Source organism: Erythrolamprus reginae, chromosome 3, assembly GCF_031021105.1.
Source record: "Erythrolamprus reginae isolate rEryReg1 chromosome 3, rEryReg1.hap1, whole genome shotgun sequence".
NCBI classification, from domain to species: Eukaryota; Metazoa; Chordata; class Lepidosauria; order Squamata; family Dipsadidae; genus Erythrolamprus; species Erythrolamprus reginae.
In genome coordinates this window covers 5,304,311-5,323,617 of record NC_091952.1, presented here as the reverse complement: position 1 = coordinate 5,323,617, position 19,307 = coordinate 5,304,311, and the positions used below count along the sequence as shown (strand labels likewise).

Below are 19,307 nucleotides of genomic sequence, written 5' to 3'. Positions count from 1 at the left end.
AATCAATCAATCACAAAGGGGCAGGTAAATAAATTAATAAATAATAAAGGTTTTTGGATTGATTTTTTTCTTCAGGCAGAGAAGAGAAGAGGGCAGGAGGCCCAGAGTCAAACAAACCAGGCCGCCGTCAATCAATTAATCAATCAATCAATTACAAAGAGTCAAATAAATAAATAAATAAATAAATAAGTAAATAAATAAATAAAATGAATGAATGAATGAATGAATGAATAAATAAATAAATAAATAAATAAATAAATAGTTTTGGATTGATTATTTTTCCTTTGGGCAGAGAAGAGAAGAGGGCAGGAGGCCCAGAGTCAAACAAACCAGGCCGCCGTAAATCAACCAACCAACCAATCAATCAATCACAAAGGGGCAGGTACATAAATTAATAAATAATAAAGGTTTTTGGATTGATTTTTTTCTTAAGGCGGAGAAGAGAAGAGGGCAGGACATCCAGAGTCAAACACCAGGCCATAGGAAATCAATCAATCATCTGTCTGTCTGTCTGTCTGTCTGTCTGTCTGTCTGTCTGTCTGTCTGTCTGTCTGTCTGTCTGTCTGTCTGTCTGTCTATCTATCTATCTATCTATCTATCTATCTATCTATCTATCTATCTATCTATCTATCTATCTATCTATCTATCTGCAAACCAAGGCACTGCATGCCAAGACAACTAGACACAAGAACAGTTTTCCCCCAAATGTCATCAGTCTGCTAAATAAATAATCCCCTCCACACTGTCAAACTATTTATTACGTCTGCCATACTATTAATCTTCTCATTGTTCCCATCACCCATCACCTCCCACTTATGAGTGCATGACTGGAACCTTTTGCTTGGATCCCTACGATTTATATGAATATTGATTGTTTCCTGATTGCTTATTTGTACCCTACCGACAATGAAGTGTTTATACCTCATGATTCTTGAGAAATGTCTCTTTTCTTTTATGTCCACTGAGAGCATCTGCACCAATGACAAATTCCTTGTCTGTCCAATCACACTTGGCCAATAAAGAATCCTATTCTGTTCTATTCTATTCTATCCCATTCTTCTTCATTCCAATATTCTATTCTATTTAAATTCTATTCAATATTCTATTCCCTTCCCATCCCTTCCACATTTTTCTATTCTATTCTATTCTATTCTATCCCTTCCCATTCTTCTCCATTCCAATATTCTATTCTATTTAAATTCTATTCAATATTCTATTCCCTTCCCATCCCTTCCACAATTTTCTATTCTATTTTATTCTATTCCTTAATCTACTCTATCACCTACCTACCTACCTACCTACCTACCTATCTATCTATCTATCTACCCATCTATACAAATATCTATCATCTATCTATCTATCTATCTATCTATCTATCTATCTATCTTTCTATCTATCTATCTATCTATCTATCTATCTATCTATCTATCTATCTATCTATCTATCTCTATCATAACAGTCTTCAGGTTGAATAAATAAATAAATAAATAATGGTTTCATGTTGATTTTTTTTCTTAAAGTGAGAGGAAGAGTGCAGGAGTCCCAGAGTCCAACATCAGACCACACAGTCAGCCAATCAATCAATTAATCAATCAATCAATCACAAAGGTCTTCAGGGTTGAATCAATCAATCAATAATAAAGATCTTCAGATTGAATTTCCCCCCCCTAAGGCCGAGACAACAGAAAACATGGCAGGAGCCCCCGAAGTCCAACACCCAGTCCCAGACCCCAGTCAACCCATCGATCAGTCAGTCCGTCAATCACAAAAGTCTTTGGGGATTGAATACATAAATAATAAACGTTTTGGGGTTGATGATTATTTTTAAGGCTGGGAGAGGAAGAGAAGAGGGCAGAGCCTGGCACCAGGCTGCAGCAAATAAAAATAAAATAAAATAAAGTAAAATAAAGTAAAATTCAATTAAAAACTGAAATAAAATAAATAAAATAAAATAAACAAATGACCAAACAAACAAAACACACAAGTAAATAAATAAAATAAACGACTAAATAGAATTCTTTATTGGCCAAGTGTGTTTGCACAGACAAGGAATTTGTCTTTGGTGCATATGCTCTGTGTACATGAAAGAAATAAAGAAAAACAAAGGAAGAAAGGAAGGAAGGAAGGAAGGAAGAAAGAAAGAAAAATAGACAGACTAAATAAATAGAGTAAATAAATAAATAAATGCATACCAGACGCATACAAAAAACCCTGTAAATGTCACGCTCAGCCGCCAACAACAACAACAACAACTCGCAACCCGAAATGTCAAAACTCCCGCAAAAACAGCGCAAAAACCGTCTGCTTTTTTTCCCCTCTTTCTGGTTTTTTTTGTCCTTACCTGCGTAGCTGGAGAACAGCAAAGGGGCCAAGAGAGCCGCCCACCGCAGACCCCGCGATGAAGCCCCGCCGGGCGTTTCCATGGTCCTTTTTTGGGGGAGGTGGGAGCCGCTGCCCGGAGTGGAGGAAGAAGAAGAAGACCAGAAGGACGGCAGAGAAAAAAGAAGAAGAAAAGAAGAAGAAGGAGGAGGGGAGAGAAAAATCAATAAATCAATCAGAGGCATTGGAGAAGCGCAGGAGGGAGGGAGGGGAAACGGGGGGGGAGGGAGGGCGTTCTTGTGCAGGTTAAAAGCGGAGGAGGAGGAGGGGGGGCATCTTTCCAAAACGGAGTGGGAGGGGGGGCTTTTTTTGGCCAGTCCCAGCTCTTTGCCTATCAGCATCCGAGGAAGGAGGGAAGGGAGGGGGAGGACCAGCCCCAGATACAGAGGTAAATAGATACAGTAGATACTGTAGATTGAGAGATACTGTAAAGAGAGAGAGAGAGACATAAATAGATACAGGTAGATAGATATGGAAGGAAGGAAGGAAGGAAGGAAGGAAGGAAGGATGGATGGAAGGGAGGGAGGGAGGGAGGAAAGAAGGAAGGAAGAAAAGAAGTAAGGGAGGAAGGATGGATGGATGGAAGGAAGGAAGGAAAGAAGGAAGGAAGGAAGGAAGGAAAGAAGGGAGGAAGGATGGATGGAAGGAAGGAAGGAAGGAAAGAAAGAAGGAAAGAAGGAAGGAAGGGAGGATAATGAGAGGGAAGGATAGATAGATGATAGATAGATAGATAGATAGGCAGGTAGATAGGTATTTAGTTAGTTAGTTAGTTAGTTAGGTAGGTAGGTAGGTAGGTAGGTAGGTAAATAAATATAGAAGGAAGGAAGGAAGGATGGATCGAGGAACAAATGATAACGACAGATGGAACAATAGATGGATGGATGGATGAATATAGAAGGAAGGAAGGAATGAAGGAAGGAATGATAACGATAGATGGAACGATAGATAGATAAATGGATGAATGGATGGATAGATATGGAACGAAGGAAGGAAGGAAGGATAACGAGATGGATAGATGATAGATAGATAGATAGATAGATAGACAGACAGATAGACAGAAAGACAGAAAGACAGACAGACAGACAGACAGACAGACAGACAGACAGACAGACAGACAAATAATACATTGATAGAGAAGGAAGGAAGGAAGGAAGGATAACAAGGGATGGGAGGATAGAAGATAGATAGATGGATAGATAGATAGACAGACAGACAGACAGACATAGATAATAGATAGATATAGAAGGAAGGAAGGAAGGAAGGAAGGAAGGAGGGAAGGATAACGAGAGATAAAAGGATAGATAGAATTAAGGATGGATAGACAGACAAACAGACAGACAGAAGAATATTTGCGGGATGGTCTCCGGGGCTCTCTGACCTGGGTTTGTCCGCTCGCGGACGTCCAGCGATGCGCGCTGATTTCGTCCCCCAGTTTGGGGGCTGGGGGAGAGGGGGGCAAGCAAACAAGCCAGCTTCGGGAGAGCTCCGAAGAGACCCCCACACCACCCTTCCCACTCCCGGGAGGTGGGAAGAATAGAAGTCGCGAGCCTCGCCCCCTCCATCCATCCCCTCCCCTGTGTTTTTTCTCCTCCGGACACGTCCGAAGGTCGCCAGATTCCCGTTGTGGGGGTGGGGGAGGTTTAAATAGACGGGGTGACTCCTAAATCCGGAGTAAAGTAACGGGGACGGGTGGGCGCGGGGGGGAGAGACAAAGGGGGGGGGGGAAATAGGTCTCAAAAACTCCCAAGACCCCCCCTCTAAAAAAGAGAGATAAGCGGGTACATCCGAGCGCTTTCCAAACGAGACCCCAACCCACCCACTCATTCTCCCACTCGCTCACCGGGTGGCGCGGTGGGGGGAAACGACCCCCGTTCGCTGCTTCTCGCTGGCTGGGTGGTCCGGGGACCCCGATCCCAGTCGGGGTGTATGTGTTTGAGGGGTTTTCACCCCCGAAGCTCGGTACTGCTAGCTATCAAGGGCTGGAGGAGCCCCCCAAAAGGAGGAGGCAGCCTTGGGGTTGGGTGGGGGAGTAGAAATCAGGCAGGGAGGGGCGGGGGCGGCATCCGTGGCGTCGTGGACCGTGTCTCCCCCCCACCTAGCCACGCAGGGAAGAAAGAAAGAAAGAGAGATAGAGAGAAAGAGAGAGAGGGGAGAAGGAGGGAAGGAAGGAGGGAGGGAGTAGGGAGGGAGTAGGGAGGAGTTTGGGTGGGTGGGGGGTTGTTGCGCTGGGCTTTCACCTCGGCCGCCCCCGCTCGCTCCTGCTTCGCTCGCCGTCTGCCGGCGGAGCAAGCGAAGAAACTCACTCCCCTCCCCAATTCTCCAAAACGCACACAGGCGCGCGCTCTTGGGTTGCCTAGCATTGGCCGGGCTTCGTTTGCAGGGGGAGCGGAGAGGGAGTGCGGGTGGTGGGGAGAGAAGGCAGACGTCCCCTCCTCCATCTCTCCCTCCCCTCCCTCCTTCCCTCCCACACCCCCTCCCTTCCTCTCCATCTTTCGAGGAAGGGGCTTCCTCCAGAAGCGGGCGCGCTCTTGCCAACGCTCCCCAAGTTCCAAGCGGGCAAGAAAGAGAGAGAGAGAGAGAGAGAGAGAGAGAGGAGGGAGGGAGGGAGGGAGGGAGGGAGGGAGGGAGGGAGAGAGGGAGAGAGGGAGGGAGGGAGGGAGAGAGGGAGAGAGAGAGAGGGAGAGAGAGAGAGAGAGAGAGAGAGAGAGAGAGAGAGAGAGAGAGAGAGAGAGATTTGGGGTGGGGAGATGGAGCGCAGCGGGGGGGGGGGCTTGCAAAGTGAGCTTTTATTTTTGGGGTGGGGGCTCCAGTTAAGGTTAACCCCTGCCTGCTTTGGAGGCGGAGGCAGTGGGGTATCCTTAAAGGTGGAAAAAACGGGGTTTGGTGCGCAGCGTTTGCCCCTTGCCCGGTTGGGTTGGGTTGGGTTGGGTTGGGGGGGGGCAGGAAAGGCCCGGCTGCACCGCGCCCCACCCGCTGTATGGAAGCTCCGGCCGGAAAAAAAACCCGGGACTCCTCCTGGGCCCGCGGCGGTGACAACCCTACCCAAGCCCGGGCGCGCAAAAAGGAGACTTACCTCCCTCTCTGCGTGCGATCCCTTGGGGCGAAGCCGCCGCTCTGGAGTCTTTTTTTTTTTTCTTCTTTTCCGCGCGAGGCCTCTTGGCAGCGTCCCGGCGGCTGGGTTGTCTCTGGAAAGGAAGGAGGGGAAGAAGCAGAGGACGGGGGCAGGAAATCGGCAGGAGGCGGAGGAAGCGGTCAAGGCTCCGCGAAAGAGGAACCGGCGGCGGGCACGGCAAGGTCTCCCGAGAGCTGGGAAGGGCAGGCGGAGAGAGAAGAAGGGAGGAGAAGGAAAGAAGGAAGGAAGGAAGGAAGGGAGGGAGGGAGGGAGGGAGGAAGGAAGCAGAAGGGGGGAGGGAGGGAAGAAAAAGGAGGGAAGGGAGAGAGAGAGGGAAAGAAGGAAGGAAGGAAGGGGAAGAAGAGAGAATGAATGGAAGGAAAGAAGGAGAGAGAAGGAAGGAAGGGCAAGGAGGGGGAAGGGAGGGAGGGAGGAAGGAAGAAGGAAGGAAGGAGGAAAGAAAGACAGGAAGGAAGGAGGAAAGGAAGGGAGGGAGGAAGGAAGGAGGAAAGAAAGGCAGGAAGGAAGCAGAAGGAAGGGAGGGAGGTGGAAGGAAGGAGGGGAGAGACCCAGGGAGGGAGGGAGGGCAGGAGGAAGGGAAGAAAAAGGAAGGAAGGGCAAGAAGAGAGAAGGAATGAATTAATGAAGGAAGGAAGGAAAGAAGGAAAGAAAGGGAGGGAAGGAAGGAAGGAGAGGAAGGAAGGAAGGGTAAGGAGAGGGGAGAGAGGGAGAAAGGGAGGGAGGAAGGAAGGAAGGAAGACATGTGGGAAGGAGAGAAGAAAGAAAGGCAGGCAGGCAGGAAGGAAGGAGGGACCGATGGAAGAGGAAGGGGAGGGAAGGAGAGAGGCAGGAAGTATGGACTAAGAGGGAAAGAGAAAAGAGGTCAGATTGGTAAGAAGGGGGCAGAAGGAAGGGAAGAGGCTAGGAGGGATGAAGAAGAAGGAAGGGATGGAAAGGAAGGAAGTGGAAAGAAAGAGGGAGGGAAGAAAAAGGAAGGAAGGAAAGCAAGCAAGCAGGAGGGAAAAAGGAAGGAAGGAAGGAGGCAGAAGGGATAGACTGAAATAGAAAGGAGGCAAGGGGGAAGGGAGGGAGGTGGAAGAAAGGAGGGAAGAGAGGCAGCAAGGGGGCAGAAGGAAGGAGGGAAGGATGGAACAGGAAGAAAGAAAGGAGAGAGGCAAGGATGGAGAAAGAAGGAAGGGAAGGAAAAATGGATGGAAGGATGGATGGAAGGAAGGAGGCAGCCAGGTTGGAAGAAAAGAAGGGAGGAAGAAAGGAGGGAAGAATGGAGGGAGGGAGGAAAGAGAGGAAATATTCTGCCATCATCTTGAAATCTGGAGTCTTTTTAAAGTGGTATAATTGGCCATGCAGAGAATCCTTCCTTCTGCCCCAGGGAAGGTGGGGCAGGGCCAATCCTCTTATTACCCCCCCCCCCCCGCCCCCCCCAAGCATTGTGAATGGGGCTATTCAACTGCATTGGCTTCTTTGGAAAGGAAAATTCTCTTTGTCGCATGTGTGCAAAGCTTATTTTTACCCCACCCCACCCCCATAGATTAGAATCTGCAATTCTCAATTTTTAAGACGGATGGGACTTCAACTCCCAAAATTCCTCAGTCCAAAAGGCTGGCTGGGCAATTCTGGGAGTTGAAGTCCACCCACATTTAAAATTGCCAGGGCTGGGGAACTAAACTAAACAGTTATTCAACTCTGAGTAGGTTTGCAGAATACTATTGTAATAATACAGTGGTTCCTCTACTTACAAACTCAATTTGTTCTGTGACCAGGTTCTTAAGTAGAAACGTTTGTAAGAAGAAGCAATTTTCCCCATAGGAATCAATGAAAAAGCAAATAATGTGTGCTATTGGGGAAACCACAAGGAGGGTGGAGGCCCTGTTTCCTCCCAGGAGATTCCTAGAGAGGCCCCATGGAGTCTTCTCCCTGCCTTTTCCGGCCCTGTTTCCTCCCAGGAGATTCCTAGAGAGGCCCCATGGAGTCTTCTCCCTGCCTTTTCCGGCCCTGTTTCCTCCCAGGAGATTCCTAGAGAGGCCCCACGGAGACTTTTCCTGGCCTTTTCCAGCCATGTTTCCTCCCAGGAGATTCATAGAGAGGCCCCACTGAGGCTTCTTCCTGCCTTTTCCGGCCCCGTTTCCTCCCAGGAGATTCTTAGAGAGGCCCCACGGAGGCTTCTCCCTGCCTTTTCCGGCCCCGTTTCCTCCCAGGAGATTCTTAGAGAGGCCCCACGGAGGCTTCTTCCTGCCTTTTCCGGCCCCGTTTCCTCCCAGGAGATTCCTAGAGAGGCCCCACTGAGGCTTCTTCCTGCCTTTTCCGGCCCCGTTTCCTCCCAGGGGATTCCTAGACAGGCCCCACGGAGGCTTCTCTCTGCCTTTTCCAGTTACAGTTTTGGAGGCTTGGGTTTGTAAGTGGAAAAAGGTTCTTAAGAAGAGGCAAAAAAAAAAAAATCTTGAACACCCGGTTCTTATCTAGAAAAGTTTGTAAGTAGAGGCGTTCTTAGGTAGAGATACCATTGTATTGTTAATATTGTATTATTAGATTACTACATACAATATATTGTAAGCTGGCCAGAGTTGCTTGATATGGAAACAGAGTGGCCCATAAATTTAAGAAATAAAGTTACAAATTTTGAACCAGGAGACAGAGAGTTCTAGTCCTTCCTAAAGCATGGAAGCTGACTGGATGACTTTGGCCCAATCACCAGGAGACGGTGAGTTCTAGTCCCACCTTAGCAATGAAAGCAGATTGGGTGATTCTGGGCCAATCACCAAGAGACAGTGAGTTCTAGTTTAGGCATGGAAGCTGACTGGATGACTTTGGCCCAATCATCAGGAGACGGTGAGTTCTAGTCCCACCTTAGCAATGAAAGCAGATTGGGTGATTCTGGGCCAATCACCAAGAGACAGTGAGTTCTAGTTTAGGCATGGAAGCTGATTGGATGACTTTGGCCCAATCACCAGGAGAGGATGAGTTCTAGTCCTGCCTTAGAAATGAAAGCAGATTGGGTGATTCTGGGCCAATCACCAAGAGACAGTGATAGTTTAGGCATGAAAGCTGACTGGACGACTTTGGGCCAATCACCAGGAGATGGTGAGCTCTAGTCCCACCTTAGCAATGAAAGCAGATTGGGTGATTCTGGGCCAATCACCAGGACACGGTGAGTTCTAGTTTAGGCATGAAAGTTAACTGGTGACTTTGGGCCAATCACCAGGAGATGGTGTGTTCTAGTCCCGCCTTAGCAATTTATTTTATTTATTATTTATTACTTAGATTTGTATGCCGCCCCTCTCCGAAGACTCGGGGATGAAATCAGATTGGGTTATTCTGGGCCAATCACCAGTAGACAGTGAGTTCTAATTTAGGCATGAAAACTGGCTGCGTTATTCTGGGCCAATCACCAGGAGACGGTGAATTCTAGTTCTGCCATAGGCATGAAAGCCAGCGAGGTGACTTTGGTCCACTCACAAGGAGACCGAGAATTCTAGTCCCTCCTAAAGCAGGAAAGCTCCCTGGATGACTTTGTTCAGTGTCCCAAGGGTGGTGGTGGGTTGGGATGAGACACTGAACAAAGGCACCCAGCTAGCTTTCCCAATACCTCTTCTTCCTCCTCCTATTTTCCCCACAGCCACCACCATGCAGGATGGTGGTTGTGGGGAAAATAGGAGGAGGAAGAAGTATTGGGTATGTTGTATGCTTTGAGTTGTGGAAGTGATGTGCCGGTGCCTGGAGGCTGGGCCTGGATGGGTGTCAACAAAACTCAACCCAGACAAGACGGAGTGGCTGTGGGTCTTGCCTCCCAAGGACAATTCCATCTGTCCGTCCATTACCCTGGGGGGGGGGAACTATTGACCCCCTCAGAGAGGGTTCACAACTTGGACGTCCTCCTCGATTCCACAGCTGACATTGGAACATCATCTTTCGGCTGTGGCGAGGGGGGCGTTTGCCCAGGTTCGCCTGGTGCACCAGTTGCGGCCCTATTTGGACAGGGAGTCCACTGCTCACGGTCGCTCCATGCCCTCATCACCTCGAGGTACGATTACTGCAATGCTCTCTACATGGGGCTACCTTTGAAAAGTGTTCGGAAACTTCAGATCGTGCAGAACGCGGCCGCGAGAGTCCTCGTGGGGCTTCACATTTCAAGTTTTATTGGATTTATATGCCGCCCCTCTCCGAAAACTTCCCAGATTCGCCCACGTTTCTGCAACACTCCGTGGCCTGCACTGGCTGCCGATCAGTTTCCAGTCACAATTCAAAGTTGTTGGTTATGACCTTTAAAGCCCTGCATGGCATTGGACCAGAGTACCTCCGGAACTGCCTGCTACTGCACGAATCCCAGCGACCGATAAGGTCCAACAGAGTTGGCCTTCTCCGGGTCCCGTTGACCAAACAATGTCATTCGGCGGGCCCCAGAGGAAGAGCCTTCTCTGTGGCAGCCCCGGCCCTCTGGAATCAACTCCCCCGGAGATTAGAACTGCCCCCACACTCCTTGTCTTTTGTAAATTACTCAAGACACATCTATACTGCCAGGCATGGGGGAGTTGAGACACCTTTCCCCCAGGCTTTTTTATATTTATGTTTGGGTATGCATATGTTGCTTGCTTTTTTAAATATGATAGGGTTTTATGTGCTTTTTAATATTAGATTTGTTTTCGCTGGAATATTGTTTTTATTATTGTTGTGAGCCGCCCCGAGTCTTCAGAGAGGGGCGGCATAAAAATCTAATAAATTGAAATTGAATTGAATTGTTTATTTTTATTTTTTTTAAAGAAATAAATAAAGATAGGTTGCAAGTCAATAAGCTGACAAATGGCACATTATGTCATTCTGGTTTCACCCAGAGCAACCATCACATGAGGCTGCACAAATTGAGACCGACATGATGCAACGTCTTACATCACACTGAAAACAAATTGTGTGGTAGCAAAGAGAGGTTATGTAAATCCTTTGCGGGGAACAAGCTTGGCTTTGTCTCCAGACTATGCAAATGACTTCTGCTTTCTGGGTTTGTGGATAGTCATTGTAACATGGCACAATTTTTATAGATTTTATGGACAGAGACATACAGAACAACACAGTTGGAAGGGAGCCCTGGAGATCATCTAGTCCAACCCTCTGCTCAAGCAGGAGATCCCATACCATTCCAGTCTCTGCTTAAAAAAAACAACTTTCAGAGTTGCAGCATCTACAACTTCTGGTGGCAAGCTGTTCCGCTGGTAAATTGTCCTCACTGCCAGGAAATTTCTCCTTAGGTCCCGGTTGCTTCTCTCCTTGATTTAGTTTCCATCCGTTGCTTCTTGGGCTGCCTTCAGCTGCTTTGGAGAGTAGGTTTTATTTATCTTTATTTATTTGTTTGTTTGTTTTGTCACGTATGTATCAGTGGTATGCAAAGATATAACATTTATGTAGATGATACTAGTAAGAGAGAAACATGAGGACAGGGGACGGAAGGCACGCTGGTGCACTTATGCACACCCCTTACTGACCTCTTAGGAATCGGGAGAGGTCAAGAGTGGATAGTCTAAGGGTAAAATCTTTGGGGGTTAGGAGATGATACTACAGAATCTGGTAGTGAGTTCCATGCTTCAACTACTCGGTCGTATTTCCTGCAGTTGAGTTTAGACTGGTTTACTTTAGGTTTGTATCTGTTGTGTGCTCGTGTGTTGTTATGGTTGAAGCTGAAGTAGTCGTTGACAGGAAGGATGCTGTAGCAGATGTATTTATGGGTTGTGCTAAGGTCGTGTTTAAGATGATGTAGTTCTAAGCTTTCTAAACCCAGGATTGTAAGTCTAGTTGTGGCATACAAGTTGGGCATCATATAAGTCAATTAAATTAAATTAAATTAAATTAAATTAAATTAAATTAAATAAATTAAATTAAATTAAATTAAATTAAATTAAATTAAATTAAATTAAATTAAATTAAATTAAATTAAATTAAATTAAATTAAATTAAATTAAATTAAATTAAATTAAATTAAATTAAATTAAATTAAATTAAATTAAATTAAATTAAATTAAATTAAATTAAATTAAATTAAATTAAATTAAATTAAATTAACCAGTGGAACAGCGTGCCACCAGAAAGTGTGGCCAGTTCCATCACTGGAGGTTTTAAAGAAGAGACTGGACAGGCACTTTTCCAAATCGTATGGGGTATCTTGCTTGAGCAGGGGGTTGGTCTAGAAGACCTTCAAGGTCCCTTCCAGCTCCTATTCTGCTTGACCGAATGCCAATTCTGGTACCATTTGTGGTTTTAAACTGAGGGCCATCCTTGGAAGGAGAGGCACGATTGAATGCAAGTTTTTCCATCTTTCTTGCAACTCATGCTTATGTGTGTGAGTGTGTTTGAAGAATAGAGCCATTGATTCTTCTAGCTCCTGAAGCAATGTATAATACAGACCCTTAAATACGGGGTCTCTGTCACATTGGGTGGCACCAACACCCTCCTAATTTCTCTGGGCATGTGTGGGTGGCTTTGTCTCCTGGAGGCAGCAGAGAAGAGGGGAGCTGTCTCCACGCTGTGCCGAAATCTCAAGGGGGATGAGATGGGGGGGCGGGGGGGGAGTGAGACCATAGAAACCCCTGCGGGTGAAAGAAAGGATAACATTTGCCATCTCAATTTTTTTCTCTTTTCTTTTTTTCTTTTTCGTTAAAAGTTTTAACAAAAGTTTTAACTTTTATGGAAATACATAGATCAAAACAATACACAAAACAACACAAAAACATTTTAAAAAGAAAAGAAAGTTGGTTGAAAGTGAGGCTAATCCTAATAGCGGTTCTAACTATTCTTTTACAACTCGTATTCGATAGGTAATATACACCAGTTTTGTTGACAATAAAAATCCTTAAATCATATAAATAATCTTCTATCTCGATTTTTTTTACAATATATTCGATTACCAGGCAATAACTTTGTTAATGAAATATTAATCCAATGTACATGAATTACTTAATCCTTTTTTCTAACCAACGGTAAAACATATCCCAGCATTTGTAAAAATCTCAATTTTTATCCAGCAATTTTTTTGAGGATAATCCTTAGAAACATAGAAACATAGAAGATTGACGGGAGAAAAAGACCTCCTGGTCCATCTAGTCTGCCCTTATACTATTTCCTGTATTTTATCTTAGGATGGATATATGTTTATCCCAGACATGTCTTAATTTCAGTTCCTGTGGATTTACCAACCACGTCTGCTGGAAGTTTGTTCCAAGCATCTACTACAATTTCAGTCAAATAATATTTTCTCACGCTGCTTCTGATCCAACCAACTAACTTCAGATTGTGCCCCCTTGTTCTTGTGTTCACTTTCCTATTAAAAACACTTCCCTCCTGGACCTTATTTAACCCTTTAACATATTTAAATGTTTCGATCATGTCCCCACTTTTCCTTCTGTCCTCCAGACTATACAGATTGAGTTCATTAAGTTTTTCCTGATACGTTTTATGCTTAAGACCTTCCACCATTCTTGTAGCCCGTCTTTCGACCCGTTCAATTTTGTCAATATCTTTTTGTAGCTGAGGTCTCCAGAACTGGACACAGTCTTCCAAATGGGGTCTCACCAGCGCTCTATATAGCGGGATCACAATCTCCCTCTTCCTGCTTGTTATACCTGTCAGACTGTCAGAAATCACTACCCCTAAATCCTTCTCTTCTGAAGTTTTTGCTAACACAGAAAACCTTCAGAGCACATGGAGGTGAAAGAGGGGAAAAAAACCTTCTTATGACATCTAAACACCACCTCTATCGGGAAGAGAAGAGAGGAGAAGAGAATAACAGAGTTCAAAGGGACATTAGAGGTCTTCTAGTCCAACCCCCTGCTTAGGCAGGAAACCCTACACTAATTCAGACAAAGGAGAAGGGAGGGAAAGGAGAAGGAAAAGAGAGACAAGGGAGAAATAGAAGAAGGAGGAAAAAAGAATGGGAAGTGGAGAAGAGAAGGAAAAAGAAAAAGAAGGGATGAAGGAGGAAAAAAAAGAATGAGTAGGGAATGAACATAGAAACATAGAAGACTGACGGCCGAAAAAGACCTCATGATTCATCTAGTCTCCCCTTATACTATTTCCTGATTTTTTATCTTAGGATGGATATATGTTTATCCCACGACTGAAAAATCTCTGCAGACTTTTACCTCAGCCAGTCAGGAACGAGATTTGGAGATTTTGCGAACCCCAGAATGCCTCAGAGTGCAAAAAACAGCTCAATGGGCAAATTGAAAGCCCATTTTCCCGAACTTCCGGTTTGCCCATTTGGCCATTTTTGTCACCCTCTTAGGCTTCAGTGAGGCCTGGGCTTCAGGAAGCTTCCTGGAGGGCTCCGGAGTGCGAAAAACAGCACAATGGGCAAACCGGATGTCCGTTTTCCCCGAACTTCCGGTTTGCCCATTTGGCCATTTTTGTCACCAGCTTAGGCTTCACTGAGGCCTGTGTGCATGAGCAAGGGGGCAGAGGGTGTTATACGCATGCTGAGGGGTAGCGCGAAGATGGAAGGAATGGGTGCGGGCACATGCGCTGATGCGCGGACAAGCCCCCTTTTGGCACGCGAAACAAAAAAAGCTCCGCTATCGCTGCCCTATCCCATTTCAGAGAAACGGCAGCCCAATCTCTTTTTTTTAAAAATTCCCCGGCAAAGCCCTGCTGAAAAACATTTGGTTTGTGAGATGAAAATAACCGTTTAGCTCCAAGTCTCTAGGCCTTTCTCCCCCCTCCTCCGGTTCAATTTCCCTATTTAGGAAGTCATTAAGGTGGGGGGAACCCATGGTTTCTTCTCCATTTGACAGACAGTTCTGCAAAAATTAGATCTCCCCACTCCTTCCTTTTACTCAGCCTATTATTCATAGCCCGATCCCTTCTGTGATTCTCAGCAGCTAATTTCATCATGGCCCCGAGGAACAATACCGCTTTTAGTATTTAAAAATGACCAGTAAAACTGTCTTGCCATTGATCTGAATAGACTCTAAGAGTCTTTTTGTGGGGGATATTATTTTTAATTCCGCCTCGCTTCTGGCCCTCCGTCACCCTTCTGCCCACCGTCCTAGCATACCATATTTTTCAGAGTATAAGATGCACCTTTTTCCCCCTTAAAAGAGGCTGATAATTTGGGTGTGTCTTACACTCTGAATGTAGCTTTTTTTTCCAGCCCTAACTAGCTGCTAATGATCTTCCCAGCTCTTACCTTGCAGGCTCTTTCATTCTTTCTCTCTGCAAAGAATGTTTTCCAAGCCATACGTCTTTGCAGCGTTTTTTTCATTGCTCTAACTTGCTCTGAGTAAGTTTCTTTCCAGACTTAACCAGATGCTAACGATATTCCCAGCTCTTACCGCTTGCAAGCTCTTTCATTATTACTCTCTGTGAAGAATGTTTTCCAAGATCGAAGTCTTTGCAGGGTTTTTTTCCATTGCTCTATTTGCTCCTAATGTTCCTTTCCAGGTGCTAAAGATGTTCCCAGCTCTTACGGCTTGCAAACTCTTTCATTGTTACTCTCTCAGAATAAGGTTTTTTTTAAGCCCTTAACCAGGGGATAAAATAATGTGCTGAAGCTGACGAGACTAAAGACGCTAGCCAGATGAATACCGGGTAAGCAGATTCTTTTCCCTATTTTCTTCCCCAAAAACTAAGGTGTGTCTTATATTCCAGTGCGTCTTATACTCCAAAATATATGGTACTTTTTTGGGGGGGGGGTAAGAAAAATACATCTCCCCCCCACCCCCAACCACAATTGTGGTTTGTTCAGCCATTCAGTCGAGCGTTTAAACTCTGTCCGTTCCTCTCTATAAATTATGAAAACAAAATGTCGGGGAACCAGAGCAAAAAGGCAGGAAGCGGGATCTCCCAGGTCGGATAAATAAATAAAGAAGCTAAAAAGAAGCCAAACACTCCAGAAAGAAGAAAAGGAAAGGGGGGAAAAACATAGCCGGTTCAATTTGTCTTTATTCAATTTTTTCTTCCCCGTAACTGGGTTTTGTGGTTAACGCAAAGCGGTTTTCCCAGCAGGGTTTTCCTGACTTGAGAGAATTTTCTAAGGTATCCGAAGGGAAGGGAGGTAAAAAAAAAGTCAAAATGGCAGCTGCGATTCTGTGAGGGAAGCCTGGCGCCATTTTGATTGGGTCTCAAACAAACAGAAGGGGAGGGGCTTCGATCACTGGTGGCTTCTGGGCGCCATCTTGACTCTTTTGGCCTTTCTTGACAAAAAAGGCTCACGTTTTGTGGCACGCCATAAGTTAAGGGAATTTGTGGTAAAATACTAATTAGGGGCCACAGATTAGCAATATTCTACTTTACAGAAGATCCCTGATTGCAGTTTCTCGTCTTTTATTCTTTTATAGATGATAGATAGATAGATAGATAGATAGATAGATAGATAAATAGATAGATAAACATAGATAGATAGATAGATAGATAGATAGATAGATAAACATAGATAGATAGATAGATAGATAGATAAACATAGATAGATAGATAGATAGATAGATAGATAGATAGATAGATAGATAGATAGATAAACAGAGATAGATAGACAGACAGACAGGCAGACAGAGATAGAGAGATAGAGATAGATAGAGAGACAGATAGAGATAGACAGACAGGGATAGATGGATAGATAGATAGATAGAGAGACAGACAGACGATGATATTTATTTATTTGTTTGTTTGTTTGTTTGTTTGTTTGTTTTATGTATGTATGTATGTATGTATGTATGTATGTATGTATGTATGTATGTATGTATGCCGCCCCTCTGCGAAGACTCGGGGCAGCTAACAACAATAAAAAAGACAATGTAAACAAATCTAATATTAAAAATAATCTAAAAAACCCCAATTTAAAGAAACACTCATACATACAAGCATACCATGTATAAATTCTATAAGCCTAGGGGGAAGGGAAAATTTCAATTTCCCCATGCCTGACGACAGAGGTGGGTTTTAAGGAGCTTGCGAAAGGCAAGGAGGGTGGGGGCAACTCTGATATCTGGGGGGAGCTGGTTTCAGAGGGTCGGGGCCGCCACAGAGAAGGCTCTTACCCTGGGTCCCGCCAAACGACATTGTTTAGTCAATGGGACCCGGAGAAGGCCAACTTTGTGGGACCTAACCGGTCGCTGGGATTCATGCGGCAGATGTTATGTAGGAAGGACGGTAGACAGACAGACAGACAGACAGACAGACAGACAGAGACAGAGAGATGGAGAGATAAAGAGATAGATAGAGATAGACAGACAGATAGGGATAGATAGAAAGATAGACAGAAAATGATGATAGATAGGGAGATAGCAATAGAGAGACCCAGTCAGTCAGACAGACGATGATTGATAGATAGATAGATAGATAGATAGATAGATAGATAGATAGACAGACATAGAGAGATAGAGACAGATAGAGAGATAGATAGGGATACATAGATAGACAGACAGACAGACAGACAGACGATGATAGATAGATAGATAGATAGACAGACAGACAGACAGACAGACAGACAGACAGACAGACAGACAGATAGATAGATAGAGGCAGGGAGGCAGACAGACAGATACCAATGGAATTTAAACCATTTATAATCTGGTAAAATAAACACAAGTAACCTAAGAGTTTAATAGGGATTAATTGGAGGGCAAATCTCAAAGTGTAAAAGAAGGCTTAAGTATCTTTCCTGCCTTGTGTTTTGATCAGAACTTCCCTTTCACATTCCTCTGTTTTCCAAAGGAGCGTACTTCCCTTTTCTTCCTATGTTCTTGTGATTTGTGTATCGCCCGCCTGTCTTTTCTCAAGGGGTTCCCCCCCTTGAGTTTCCTTTTTAAAAAATAACAATATTAACTCTGTATTCCTAGAATGATCTAATAATGGAAGACGGAAATATATATACTCATACTGAAAACAGTTACAGACGCAGAAAGCAAGAGGAAAAAAAAATTCCAGCGAAAGAGGGGTTTTTTCTCTCTCTTGCTTTCTGCATCTGTAACTGTTTTCAGCAGGTGCTTGATTGTATTTTATTCTTTGGAGGGACCTGTAATTACTGGGTTGCTTTTCCCCCCTTTTATCTTTGAAAAGCGAGAAATGACTCTGTGTTTGGGAAGCCAGAAAAGAGAAGAGGAAAGAAGGAAGGAAAAATATCTCTGCATACCCCGCCTAAAACAGGAACTGACCCAGTCCTGAAATCTTTTTTTTTTAAAAAAAATATTTTTATTGATTTTATAATATATAACACCCACACAACATATAATAAGTGCTCAGTGATTGTGCCCACCACCAGACAAACATTCGTACCCCACCACCAATCGGGGGTGTTTCTTGTATAAACCATTTTAACCCAAGTGCAAAGTATCTATCTATCTATCTATCTATCTATCTATCTATCTATCTATCTATCTATCTATCTATCTATCTAACATTCTATCTATCTATCTATCTATCTATCTATCTATCTATCTATCTATCTATCTATCTATCTATCTATCTATCTATCTATCTATCTATCTACCTAATCAATCTATCTATCTATCTATCTATCTATCTATCTATCTATCTATCTATCTATCTATCTATCTATCTATCTATCTATCTATCTATCTATCTATCTATCTATCTATCTATCTATCTATCTATCTAATCTATCTATCTATCTATCTATCTATCTATCTATCTATCTATCTATCTATCTATCTATCTATCTATCTATCTATCTATCTATCTATCTATCTATCTATCTATCTATCTATCTATCTATCTATCTATTGTTAGAGTTGAAAGGGACCATGAAGGCCATCGAGTTCAACCCCCTGCCCAAGCAGGAACCCTATAGTACACCATTCAAGTGGCAGTTCAATCTTCTCTATTTACATATAATAAAGTGATTCCAATTTATTCCTCGTAGCTTGGTCTCTGATTCTACTCGCCATAAATCATCTTACCTTGTCCCATCATCACATCAGTTGTCGCAAGTCAGTTTCATTAACCAAATCCATTCTTTTGTCCATCATCTCAAATTGAATGTGGTCCACCATGTACCGGTACCAATTTTGCATTGTCCATTTTGTCGCATCCCTCCAACCCAAGGCTATTACCACCTGAGCGCTTTCTAGACTCAGTCCTGAAATCCAATTTTTTTTTTACTATCTGTTCAGTGGGTGTGGCTTGGTGGGGTGTGGCTTGGTGGGCGTGGCAAGGATAGGATATTGCAAAGTCCCCCTTCCCTCCCCACTCCATGGGCACCATGAATTGTACATCCTTCATGGTCAAACTTCATGAATGGCGTGTATGTAGGTGATTATGTCTGTTTATTATAAATGGTTTTGTTAATGGGGTTAGATATTATATTCAACTTCGCTTATTACTTTGTATCTTTGTATTTGCATTCTATTTTGTAAGCTGCCCTGAGTCCTTCGGGATAGAAGATGAATGAATGAATGAATGAATGAATAAATAAATAAATAAATAAAGGAAAGAATAATACATACATACATACATACATACATACATACATACATACATACATACATACATACAATCCCCATTCCCTTCTCACTCCACGGGAAGGATCCTGCAAAATCCCCCTCCCTTCCCCACTCCAGGGGAAGGATCCTGCAATATCCCCATTCCCTCCACACTCCAGGGAAAGGATCCTGCAAACCCCTTCCCTTCCCCACTCCGGGGAAGGATTCTGCAAAATCCCCATTCCCTCCCCACTCCAGGGAAAGGATCCTGCAAACCCCCTCCCTTCCCCACTCCGGGGAAGGATTCTGCAAAATCCCCATTCCCTCCCCACTCAAGGGGGAAGGATACTGCAAAATCTCCCATTCCCATCTCACTCCTGGGG

General features: G+C 44.3%; 1 protein-coding gene across 3 annotated transcripts in view; it reads right to left on the bottom strand.

Moving 5' to 3' along the window:
- Positions 1–5,558, bottom strand: part of LOC139163570 (tyrosine-protein phosphatase non-receptor type substrate 1-like) — a 165,603-nt gene extending 160,045 nt beyond the window's left edge. For 2 of the 3 annotated variants that reach the window (XM_070744415.1, XM_070744417.1), the window contains exons 1-2: positions 5,453–5,558; positions 2,342–2,451 (exon numbers count right to left, since the gene is read on the bottom strand). In XM_070744415.1, the coding sequence (XP_070600516.1) occupies positions 2,342–2,423 (82 nt within the window). In that variant the 5' untranslated portion in view covers positions 2,424–2,451; positions 5,453–5,558. Of the gene's footprint in view, positions 1–2,341; positions 2,452–4,219; positions 4,656–5,452 lie in introns of those variants that run through there. The other variant, XM_070744416.1, reaches the window with a different exon arrangement.
- Between the last annotated feature and the right edge of the window lie 13,749 nt (positions 5,559–19,307).